At 43.5% G+C, this 12,608-nt stretch overlaps 1 protein-coding gene across 2 annotated transcripts in view; it reads left to right on the top strand.

Annotated features, from left to right (window-relative positions):
* LOC121574167 (alpha-mannosidase 2) overlaps positions 1-12,608 on the top strand; it is a 55,557-nt gene that overhangs the window by 27,240 nt on the left and 15,709 nt on the right. For both annotated transcript variants that reach the window (XM_041886814.2, XM_041886815.2), the window contains exons 10-14: positions 2,881-3,066; positions 3,303-3,417; positions 3,950-4,017; positions 4,218-4,383; positions 11,541-11,771. In XM_041886814.2, the coding sequence (XP_041742748.2) occupies positions 2,881-3,066; positions 3,303-3,417; positions 3,950-4,017; positions 4,218-4,383; positions 11,541-11,771 (766 nt within the window). The remainder of the gene's footprint in view (positions 1-2,880; positions 3,067-3,302; positions 3,418-3,949; positions 4,018-4,217; positions 4,384-11,540; positions 11,772-12,608) is intronic.

Here is a 12,608-nt window from a genome sequence, read left to right as displayed (position 1 = left end):
ATCATTACCAGGGGTTGTAAGGCTATGGTTTTAATCATAAATGATTCAAGGTCCACAACCAGCAAGAATGATCTGTATTTTTAATCATGGAGAGCTCTGCCGCCAAAACCCATACATACAGCTTTATACCCCTTGACACACAAAGGCACTTTGCTCCGCCCACCTTTAGGAGGCTTTTTTTTACCCGTTTTCTCAGTCCCCTTCACCCTGGAATGTTTAGTCCCGCCCCCCTCTGTTAGTGGGTTGCCACTACATTATAACTCTTAACACCGTTCACACATTTATACTGTATTTGGGGTGAAATCCTTTAGTCATTATTCTTAAAATACAAATGAATCTAACAAACCTTTACTAAAGAAAGAAACAGACTGGATCAAAGGCAACGACCCCCCGTGACTGTGAATGAAGGATAAAGGCTAGTGCTAACTAAAAAGGTATTCAAGTCAAGTCTGTCTGATCAGTGTTTGAGGTTACTAGATGGTGGACCATTATATTGTCTTTCATTTCTTTCTTCATCAACTGTGGCAAACACTTTGCAGTGAGAAGACCTAACTTGACTATTTTATTGGATTTATATTCATCAATATGCAAGAGTAGTTGGTGAGAAACATGTAATTAAAAATGCAATTTTTTCTTTCAACAATCATATTATTTTAATCAAGCCTTTATAATCAGGCCCAGTTGGAGATGTGGTTTTTATTCACGTTTTATTTATGGGCTATCTCAGTCGCTTCAAATGTAAAAAAATAAAAATTTCTCCAATCAATGATCTGTTTATAATGCACAGTGGATTAGTTTCACCATGTCTTTGATTGGGTTACAGTATTCTTTATTTGGTTCCCCATGAACTGACGCCTTGGCAACCGCTAGTCTTCCTGGTATCTTCTAGTCAAGTGTTTCTTCTACAACTAAAATTACCAGGTACCCAAACTTCTGGCCAAAAGTTTCGCTACTTTCTACCGATACGGGGTAAAGACCCTCAGTCACCGTGTTTAGAACTGTGTTCTCAGCAGGTATCGATTTCCTTTGTTTTGACTGTTGAGATAAAGGCCTAATCTAACAGGATCCCTGGTGTGAGAGTGTCAAAGTGGTCAGTGCAGGAACTAAGCACACAGAGATGACTGTGGATGAGAGGTGTGTGTGTGTGTGTGCGTGCACCATTGTTTTTGATCAGACTCAGTAGTAGAGCAGTAGTGAGTGTCTCCTCCCCTGCCCCAGGCCCCAGTGTCTACAAAGCCTTTAACCAGCAGCACAGGTAGGGCCCTGGGGCCTCAACACTGGGGTCCCCCCCTCTCCACCACAGACTGTCTCACTGTGAGCCCCCACAGACACAGCCCTCATTACAGACCAAACTCCAGAACCCCACATACACACAGCATCTCACACACCATTGCCCAGAGCAGAGAAATACCACGTGAGAAAAGTTTCAGCAGAGAAAGACCACATGAGAAAAGTTTCAGCAGAGAAAGTTTAAATCCGTTTGAACTTTGAATCTGTTCTGTCCTGCTGAGGTCCCAATATCTATTGTTATGCTTGAATGGTTCAACTTCATAACAGAAATAAGTTTTTGTTAGATTCAGTACACCAACAGATACTGTGTGGATGGATTCGTGGATTTTCTTCAAACACATGACCGTATTTGCATTTGATGGTGTCTAAATATAGGAAGGGAGATGGCTAATCACAAAACAGTTGTTAAATTAGTCTTGGCACTCAACCAGTGACTGCTTTCAAGCTGCAAACAGGACTGTGCACAGTATGTGGTATAGATGTACGTCTGCCTGCTATCCTCCTCAATTCTCTGAAAGAGATGTTCCCTTCAAGGTCATTGTCTCGTTCTGTAAATATGTTTTTCTCTGTGAAAGGAGGCAGAACTATTGGCTTTTTATACGGTGCATTTGGGTCAGTCGCCTCAGTGTATTGTTTTATGTGAGAAGCTCTCAAGATGCAGTCAGTGCATTGAAATCCTAGGGCTCCCCAGTCCTGTTCTTGCTCAAAGACTTAGAGATAGGTACATGATTGTCCTTAGATTGATCAAATATTTTGGTTTTTGTGTTAAAACATGATTTTCTTAGAGATACTGCCACAATCAAGAGGTGTTGCTCTGCCATTGTCAATCTAGAACAATCTAGAAGGACACAGTCAGACACATAGGACATAGTACGATTATCAAGATGCGCAATCAAATATCGAGAGAAAAAGCTGTAAACAAGATACACAGTAGTAAAAAACTGTCCTATGGCTTTAAGAGTGCTTACATTGATTCTTCCAGTTCCATCCCTCAGCTCTATACCAAAACAAGTGGCAGGGCTGTTAGAAATTGTAACAGTGGTTGTCTCTGATTCCCTGATAGCAACTAACAGTTTGTTTCACAAGGCTGGAGTAGTTTAAGAAAAGCCTCATCTGCCAGCTGTTTTCCTTGATACTTTAGGGATAATGAGAAAATCTCTTATTTTGTGAGCCGAGCAGCTCAGTTTTCATTGTTGTAGTTCGGGGTTAAATGGGTTCAATAACACAAGCTGAGACTCTGATTGCAGTCAAATACTGGAGATGTCCAACTGTAGTCAATTTGGAGTACTTTACTTATCTCTTGGTCCATGATGAACCCATATATCAACAACTATTTCTCACTTCACTGAATGCACTGAAATGAGTGAACATGGGTCGTGTTCAGGAGTGCACGATGTAGCAAAATGTTTTGCAACGGGGAAAAAATTTGTTCTTATTGGTCAGATTCAGATTCAGATTCAAATTACATGCCACCTCCCCGTTTAAATCATTTCTACCTAATGAACACGACCCATGTCTATCTTTGTCTTGGTGCCATGGAAAGGCAAACTCATGTGAAGAAAATAACTATTCCCTTTGTCTGTCCTTCAGGGCAGCTGAGATCCTTTACTCCCTGACCCTGGCTAATATTCAGAGGTTTGGGAAGCTGAATGATTTCCCAGCTGTGGAGAACAACAGACTGCTCACTGAAGCCAGGAGGAACCTGGGCTTGTTCCAGCACCATGACGCCATCACAGGCACCGGCAAGGACTTGGTGGTGATCGACTACGGTACCAGGTATCACTCTGTTTTATTACTTGTTTTATTTGTTTTCATCGTCTTATTTGATTGGGAGAGATGCAGTGTAGACATGGACACACTGATTCATCACGAGTTAAATGGATTGCACTGACATGGTTTAGTGATTAAATCCAGTGTCGGGATGTAGACATTGTTTGAATGAAAGTGAAACACTATTTGACTCAGAGCTTTGAGCCTCTGGGCATTTACTAAGAACAATTCTCTCTTCTCAGGTTGTTTCATTCCATTTTTAATTTGAAACAAGTGATTGTCAACTCCGCTCACTGGCTGGTGCTAAAGGACAAAAGTGCATACAGTCATAATCCGTCAAAGGCCTTTCTTCAAATGGTGAGTAAAAATAGCTTTGGTGTTTTAATTTCGGTGTTGAAACAAGGGTGTTGGTTGTGCATAGCAACATTTTCAGATAGTAGATTGATTTTCAAAGGGTGACAGTTGATGGTGGTGGTACAGTGAGTGAAGTGCATGCAGTTAGCTACCTTTTGAAATGTTTATTTACCACACCCTACCTTCGACAAAATCCCTCAAGGAAGCACAACATCAGGATTTTAATATGCAAATTGCCCAGGCAGGAAGTCAACATCAATTTTCAGAGCAATGTAACCTCTTCCACTTCCTCGTTTTGCTACAGCAGCTGAAAAGACGCTTGATATGAATCTCACTCACCCAAACCTAATGAAATTTGTATTAGGAAGTGAATGAGCCTTAGACGCTTAAATAGCGTCATATATTCCCAAAAGCGGCAGCCAATACCACAACAACAAAATTAAATACATTTTTCAAATGTGTCTCAAATAATTGTAGCTACACCAGATTTGTGTTATTTTGCAAATCAACTCACTCTCATGCAAATGTCTCTCAGGATGACATCCAGCCTGCTCAAGATGCCCTGCCTCAAAAAACCATTCTGAAAATCAGCTCACAGCCTAGGTATGTCGCCGTCCTCCTTTTCCCTCACAACATTCTGGCTGATATTATGACCCCTTTCATATTCCAAATATGTTTTAGAAAAAGTACAGGAAGTTATAGTCTGGTCAGGTTGAACAGTTTTGTTTGGATATGTGTCTGTACTTTCAGACTTATCAGATCAAAACATTAGCAGCTTGTACCAACTGCTCTTTTTCCCTCAGGTCTGTGGTCGTCTACAACCCCACGGAGCAGGACCGCACGTCAGTGGTGACCGTGTATGTGAACACGCCCCACCTGCGTGTGGTCACGGACCACGGTCACCCCGTCCCCGCTCAGGTTAGCGTGGTCTGGGACGACTCCACCACAGCATCCACAGAGGCCTTCCAGGTATGACTGTCTGTGAGATTGTTTTGTTATCAATTATTTTTAATATCCTTTATTTATCCAGGTTAATCCCCTACATCAATATATTTTTTGCTTAAAATTCAGATACGTTCATGAATGATAATACGAGTATCAAGCAGTATCAGGCAGTATCAAGTAGTATCAAGTAGTATCAAGCAGTATCAAGCAGTATCAGGTAGTATCAAGCAGTATCAGATAGTATCAAGCAGTATCAGGTAGTATCAGGTAGTATCAAATAGTATCAAGCAGTAGCAGGCAGTATCAGGCAGTATCAGGTAGTATCAAGCAGGCAGTATCAGGTAGTATCAAGCAGGCAGTATCAGGTAGTATCAAGCAGGCAGTATCAGGTATTATCAGGCAGTATCAGGTATTATCAGGCAGTATCAGGTAATATCAAGCAGTATCAGGTAGGCTTGTCACGATACCAACATTTTACAAACTATACGATACTGGGCCAAGTATCACGATACCGAGTAGTATCAGGATACCACGGTGGAAAGAAATCCTTGACCTAGCATCCTGTTCGCCCCATCCCGGATGCTTGTTCACGTTTTCTAAACGTTTTCCAAAAACCTGTCACTGAAATTCACAACTTCTACTCAATACAACACACTAAATTTAACTTCACACTGTTCAGTGTATAATAGAATACTGCATAGAATGGCTGATTTGCTCATATTTGCAAAGGCCTACCTGTGATTTGGGTGCAGGAATGGAAGGAAGGAATATACATGCATAATGATCTGCATGTCATTGTGTCAGTAAGGGGAAAAGACTGCATGAAACCTTCTTTACTCTTCAGTTAACACAGACACACACTCTCCCCCCCTTCCTCACACACACTGTCTCCCTCTCTCTCATACACACACCACTCTCTCTTCCACAAACACACATACACACACTGCTCCCAACTTTTATAACATTAGGCACCAAAAAATATTTAAGGAGCACCGGAAAGAAATAGATTGTTGATATAGTTTAGCCTTCCATTAGGCCTGTATGAATCCTACCTTTGAAGCACATCTCATAAGCAGCATAACCTTTTCCTTTCTACCTGGGCCAATCAAATGTGGCTAAACCTACTGTGAAATTACTAGATTGTTAGCTGAACAACGTTGTTTGTGAAATTATTTAAAATGCGCGCAAATCCCGATAGAAAGAAAGAAGCATCTCTGGTAATATGGGTGATATCATATAGGTGATATAATATGAGGTAATATAATATGGGTGATACAGTGCCTTGCAAAAGTATTCATCCCTTTGGCGTTTTTCCTATTTTGTTGCATTACAACCTGTGATTTAAATTGATTTTTATTTGGATTTCATGTAATGGACATACACAAAATAGTCCAAATTGGTGAAGTGAAATGAAAAAAATTACTAGTTTCAAAAAATTCTAAAATATAAATAACTGAAAAGTGGTGTGTGCATATGCAGTCACCCCCTATGCTATGAAGCCCCTAAATAATATCTGGTGCAACCAATTAACTTCAGAAGTCACATAATTAGTTTACAAAAGTCCACCTGTGTGCAATCTAAGTGTCACATGATCTGTCACATGATCTCAGTATATATACACCTGTTCTGAAAGGCCCCAGAGTCTGCAACACCACTAAGTAAGGGGCACCACCAAGCAAGCGGCACCATGAAGACCAAGGAGCTCTCCAAACAGGTCAGGGACAAAGTTGTGGAGAAGTACAGTTCAGGGCTGGTCAGAATTGAAGGAATGATGGATGGCGCTAAATACAGGGAAATTCTTGATGGAAACCTGTTTCAGTCTTCCAGAGATTTGAGACTGGGACGGAGGTTCACCTTCCAGCAGGACAAGGACCCTAAGCATACTGCTAAAGCAACACTTGAGTGGTTTAAGGGGAAACATTTACATGTCTTGGAATGGCCTAGTCAAAGCCCAGACCTCAATCCAATTGAGAATCTGTGGTATGACTTAAAGATTGCTGTACACCAGCGGAACCCATCCAACTTGAAGGAGCTGGAGCAGTTTTGCCTTGAAGAATGGGCAAAAATCCACAGTGGCTAGATGTGCCAAGCTTATAGAGACATACCCCAAGAGACTTATTTCTTGTTTGTTTCACAAAAAAAAATATTTTGCATCTTCAAAGTGGTAGGCATGTTGTGTAAATCAAATGATATAAACCCCCCAAAAATCCATTTTAATTCCAGGTTGTAAGGCAATAAAATAGGAAAAATGCAAAGGGGGGTGAATACTTTCGCAAGGCACTGTATAATATGAGGTAATATAATATGGGTGATATAATATGAGGTAAAATAATATGGATGATATAATATGGGTGATATAACATGGGTAATATAATATGAGGTAATATAATATGGGTGATATAATATGGGAGATATAATATGAGGTAATATAATATGAGGTGATATAATATGGGTCATATTCTTTGAACCTTTTAGGCTAGAGACAAGCTGCTTTCTTTGCTGTAAAGCTCAATTTTCCCTCTCTGACACTCAGAGGCTGCATGGCAGTGAACTTGCAAAGTCTACTCAGACTGGTCTGTGCTCTTGATTATAATAGGCGATTAAATGATACAATGTATCAACAACATTGCTCACTTTGCACGCTGCTCCAATGTAACAAATGTACGAATGTAAAAAGACTCATCAGGGTCTGGGTCTTTATCCCCGCTCGCCATCACGGCTAAATTATATATTTTTTAAACTGACGGAGGAATAGACACGCATGAAGAGCGGACGGAGAGAAGCAGGTGAGTGGGGGCTGGTAGGGGATGCGGCTGGCTAATTATAGCTGCCACAGGTGATATGCGCATGAAAGTGAAGTGGGTATTATTGGACCTGCGGATACAAGAGACTAGTGGATGTTGTTTAAATTCAACTGACTTTATAAATAAAACTGACTTTATAAACATTTTATAACAGGCGCCAGCAAGTTCTTTAGATTGGTAGGGCTGAAAAAGTCGGTAGTATCATATGAAACGGTACTATGGTATTCTAAAATGTTGGTGTCATAAGTATCATGACGTTTTGGCACCGTGATATTACCGTGGTACCGGTATACTGTGCAACACTAGTATCAGGCATGTATCAGGCAGGTAGTATCAGGTAGTGTCAGGCAGTATCAGGCAGGTAATATCAGGTAGTATCAGGTAGTGTCAGGCAGTTTCAGGCAGGTAGTGTCAGGCAGGTAGTATCAGGTAGTATCAGGCAGGTAGTATCAGCCAGGTAGTATCAGGCAGGTAGTGTCAGGCAGTGTCAGGCAGGTTATATCAGGTAGTATCAGGCAGGTAGTATCAGGCAGTATCAGGCAGGTTATATCAGGTAGTATCAGGCAGTATCAGGAAAGTAGTATCAGGTAGTATCAGGCAAGTAGTGTCAGGCAGTATCAGGCAGGTAGTATCAGGTAGTGTCAGGCAGTATCAGGAAGGTAGTATCAGGCAGTATCAGGTAGTGTCAGGCAGTATCAGGAAGGTAGTATCAGGTAGTATCAGGCAGGTAGTATCAGGTAGTGTCAGGCAGGTAGTATCAGGCAGGTAGTATCAGGTAGTATCAGGCAAGTAGTATCAGGTAGTGTCAGGCAGTATCAGGAAGGTAGTATCAGGCAGTATCAGGCAGTGTCAGGTTGTATCAGGTAGTATCAGGTAGTGTCAGGCAGTATCAGGAAGGTAGTATCAGGTAGTATCAGGCAGGTAGTATCAGGTAGTGTCAGGCAGGTAGTATCAGGTAGTATCAGGCAAGTAGTATCAGGTAGTATCAGGCAGTTTCAGGCAGGTAGTATCAGGTAGTATCAGGCAGGTAGTATCAGGCAGTATCAGGCAGTATCAGGCAGGTAGTATCAGGTAGTATCAGGCAGGTAGTGTCAGGCAGTATCAGGCAGGTAGTATCAGGCAGGTAGTATCATACAGTATTAGGCAGGTAGTGTCAGGCAGTATCAGGCAGGTAGTATCAGGCAGGTAGTATCAGGTAGTATCAGGCAGTATCAGGCAGGTAGTATCAGGCAGGTAGTATCAGGTAGTATCAGGCAGGTAGTATCAGGAAGTGTCAGGCAGTATCAGGCAGGTAGTATCAGGTAGTGTCAGGCAGTATCAGGCAGGTAGTATCAGGCAGGTAGTATCAGGTAGTTCAGGCAGGTAGTATCAGGCAGGTATTATCAGGCAGGTATTATCAGGTAGTGTCAGGCAGTATCAGGCAGGTAGTATCAGGCAGTATCAGTCAGGTAGTATCAGGCAGGTAGTATCAGGCAGTATCAGGCAGGTTATATCAGGTAGTATCAGGCAGTATCAGGAAAGTAGTATCAGGTAGTATCAGGCAAGTAGTGTCAGGCAGTATCAGGCAGGTAGTATCAGGTAGTGTCAGGCAGTATCAGGAAGGTAGTATCAGGCAGTATCAGGCAGTGTCAGGTTGTATCAGGTAGTATCAGGTAGTGTCAGGCAGTATCAGGAAGGTAGTATCAGGTAGTATCAGGCAGGTAGTATCAGGTAGTGTCAGGCAGGTAGTGTCAGGCAGGTAGTGTCAGGAAGGTAGTATCAGGTAGTGTCAGGCAGGTAGTATCGGGCAAGTAGTATCAGGTAGTATCAGGTAGTATCAGGCAGGTAGTATCAGGCAAGTAGTGTCAGGCAGGTAGTATCAGGCAGTTTCAGGCAGGTAGTATCAGGTAGTATCAGGCAGGTAGTATCAGGCAGTATCAGGCAGGTAGTATCAGGTAGTATCAGGCAGGTAGTATCAGACAGTATTAGGCAGGTAGTGTCAGGCAGTATCAGGCAGGTAGTATCAGGCAGGTAGTATCGGGTAGTGTCAGGCAGTATCAGGCAGGTAGTATCAGGCAGTATCAGGCAGGTAGTATCAGGCAGTATCAGGCAGGTAGTATCAGGCAGGTAGTATCAGGTAGTATCAGGCAGGTAGTATCAGGTAGTGTCAGGCAGTATCAGGCAGGTAGTATCAGGAAGTGTCAGGCAGTATCAGGCAGGTAGTATCAGGCAGGTAGTATCAGGTAGTTCAGGCAGGTAGTATCAGGCAGGTATTATCAGGCAGGTATTATCAGGTAGTGTCAGGCAATATCAGGCAGGTAGTATCAGGCAGTATCAGTCAGGTAGTATCAGGCAGGTAGTGTCAGGTAGTATCAGGTACTGTCAGGCAGTATCAGGCAGGTGGTATCAGGTAGTGTCAGGCAGTATCAGGCAGGTAGTATCAGGTAGTGGCAGGCAGTATCAGGCAGGCAGTATCAGGCAGGTAGTATCAGGTAGTGTCAGGCAGTATCAGGCAGGTAGTGTCAGGCAGTATCAGGCAGGTAGTATCAGGAAGTATCAGGCAGGGAGTATCAGGTAGTTCAGGCAGGTAGTATCAGGCAGGTATTATCAGGTAGTGTCAGGCAGTATCAGTCAGGTAGTATCAGTCAGGTAGTATCAGGCAGGTAGTATCAGGTAGTATCAGGTAGTATCAGGCAGGTAGTGTCAGGTAGTATCAGGTACTGTCAGGCAGTATCAGGCAGGTAGTATCAGGCAGGTGGTATCAGGTAGTATCAGCAGGTAGTGTCATGCAGTATCAGGCAGGTAGTGTCAGGCAGTATCAGGCAGGTAGTGTCAGGCAGGTAGTATCAGGTAGTGTCAGGCAGGTAGTATCAAGTAGTATCAGGCAGGTGGTATCAGCAGGTAGTGTCAGGCAGTATCAGGCAGGTAGTATCAGGTAGTGTCAGGCAGGTAGTATCAGGCAGTATCAGGCAGGTAGTATCAGGCAGGATCAAGCAGGTAGTATCAGGTAGTGTCAGGCAGTATCAGGCAGGTAGTATCAAGTAGTATCAGGTAGTGTCAGGCAGTATCAGGCAGGCAGTATCAGGCAGGTAGTATCAGGCAGGTAGTATCAGGTAGTGTCAGGCAGTATCAGGCAGGTAGTATCAGGTAGAGTCAGGCAGTTTCAGGCAGGTAGTGTCAGGTAGTGTCAGGCAGGTAGTATCAGGCAGGTAGTGTCAGGTAGTGTCAGGCAGGTAGTATCAGGCTGGTAGTATCAGGTAGTTTCAGGCAGTATCAGGCAGTATCAGGCAGGTAGTATCAGGTAGTGTCAGGCAGTATCAGGCAGGTAGTATCAGGTAGTATCAGGCAGGTAGTGTCAGGCAGTATCAGGCAGGTAGTATCAGGTAGTTCAGGCAGGTAGTATCAGGTAGTGTCAGGCAGTATCAGGCAGGCAGTATCAGGCAGTTATTATCAGGTAGTGTCAGGCAGTATCAGGCAGGTAGTGTCAGCCAGTATCAGGCAGGTAGTACCGGGTAGTATCAGGCAGGTAGTATCAGGTAGTTCAGGCAGGTAGTATCAGGTAGTGTCAGGCAGTATCAGGCAGGCAGTATCAGGCAGTTATTATCAGGTAGTGTCAGGCAGTATCAGGCAGGTAGTGTCAGGCAGTATCAGGCAGGTAGTATCGGGTAGTATCAGGCAGGTAGTATCAGGTAGTTCAGGCAGGTAGTATCAGGTAGTGTCAGGCAGTATCAGGCAGGCAGTATCAGGCAGTTATTATCAGGTAGTGTCAGGCAGTATCAGGCAGGTAGTATCGGGTAGTATCAGGCAGTATCAGGCAGGTAGTATCAGACAGTATCAGTCAGCTAGTATCAGGCAGGTAGTATCAGGTAGTATCAGGCAGGTAGTATCAGTTAGTATCAGGTACTGTCAGGTAGTATCAGGCAGGTAGTATCAAGTAGTATCAGGCAGGTGGTATCAGGTAGTATCAGGTAGTATCAGGCAGGTAGTATCAGGTAGTATCAGGCAGGTAGTATCAGGTAGTATCAGGCAGGTAGTATCAGGTAGTATCAGCAGGTAGTGTCAGGCAGGTAGTATCAGGCAGGTAGTATCAGGCAGGTAGTATCAGGTAGTGTCAGGCAGGTAGTATCAAGTAGTATCGGGCAGGTGGTATCAGGTAGTATCAGCAGGTAGTGTCAGGCAGGTAGTATCAAGTAGTATCAGGCAGGTAGTATCAGGTAGTGTCAGGCAGTATCAGACAAGTCTGTGTATGGATGCAGAAACCCAAAGCTGTGGTCTTTTCAGTTTGGACTAGAGATTGATCACCAATGTATTACCAGTTCGTAGTGAAAACAACGTTTTCTGTTGTTTATGTTCTCTTCTCACATTATCTCATGTTATGGTGTTTTCTCTCGGGGGCAGTTGTCCTTCGTAGCTCAGGTGCCAGCGCTGGGTCTTGGGCTGTACCAGTTGAGTACGGCTGCGAGCGGCGGGGCGGAGACGGCGGAGTATGTCTTCTTCAGGCAAGGCGACAAACTATCCGTCAACATGAAGCACTTTACCGTCAACATCCCCCAGGACGCCACCACCCCCCTCACCATCCACAACCCCCACCTCCAGGTCTGGAGCTCCCCCACCACCGGCCTGATGGAGGTAAGCCATGCACAGCACAGCATAACAAAGCATAGCATAGTTTAGCACAGCATAGCACAGCATACCAAAGCTTAGCATAGCGTAGCACAGCATAGCAAAGTTTAGCACAGCAAAGTTTAGCACGCATAGCAAAGTTTAGCACATGACAACATAGCAAACAGGGCCTAAAATTAACACCCGCCACCTGCCAAATCCGGGTAGATTTTGGCATTGGCGTGTAAAATGTCAATTTCACCAGCCATGTTGGCGGGTGGTCAGGGAACCACAGTGCGAGCATTTCACTCACATTTATAGTAAAATAAATGCTGTAGTAGCTGTTTTCAAAGTATTTCTGCCATTTTGTTACAAAGCTGGTAACTTAATCGCACAAAGTCAAAGATCTACATATCCTATATAACCTATTCCACCTCGTGCTGCAACACTGCCTGGCTGGGTGCTGTGCGCACGTGAAGAGCTGAGTGAAAGATTCATTTTTAGTAGCGCTGCGCACAGGGATACAAGTTTGTCTAATTTACTTTAAACTAAAGTCTACTGAAGTGAGACTTTGTCCTTGTGTTTCTTGGCTATTTACATTGTTTTGTTCACAAGCGAGGTCGTTTTTCTATGTTTGCGTTTCAACTGCTAGAGAAGAGAAGACAACGCTTCTACTAGTCAGAATCAATGTCACAGGCACAAACATGACTGGATTCACGCTGCCACGGTAACCTCCCGCCCTTAAAGGGGCAGGTGAAACTTTTTGTCTCATCTGGGATATTATGGTTGAAAAAATGAAATGAAACAATATACACATTACTTCTTACTAGTAATACATTTATTGTTTTAGATACATGTGTTTTG

This window comes from Coregonus clupeaformis, chromosome 9, assembly GCF_020615455.1.
Source record: "Coregonus clupeaformis isolate EN_2021a chromosome 9, ASM2061545v1, whole genome shotgun sequence".
Taxonomy (NCBI): Eukaryota; Metazoa; Chordata; class Actinopteri; order Salmoniformes; family Salmonidae; genus Coregonus; species Coregonus clupeaformis.
This window is presented reverse-complemented; position numbering and strand designations above follow the sequence as displayed.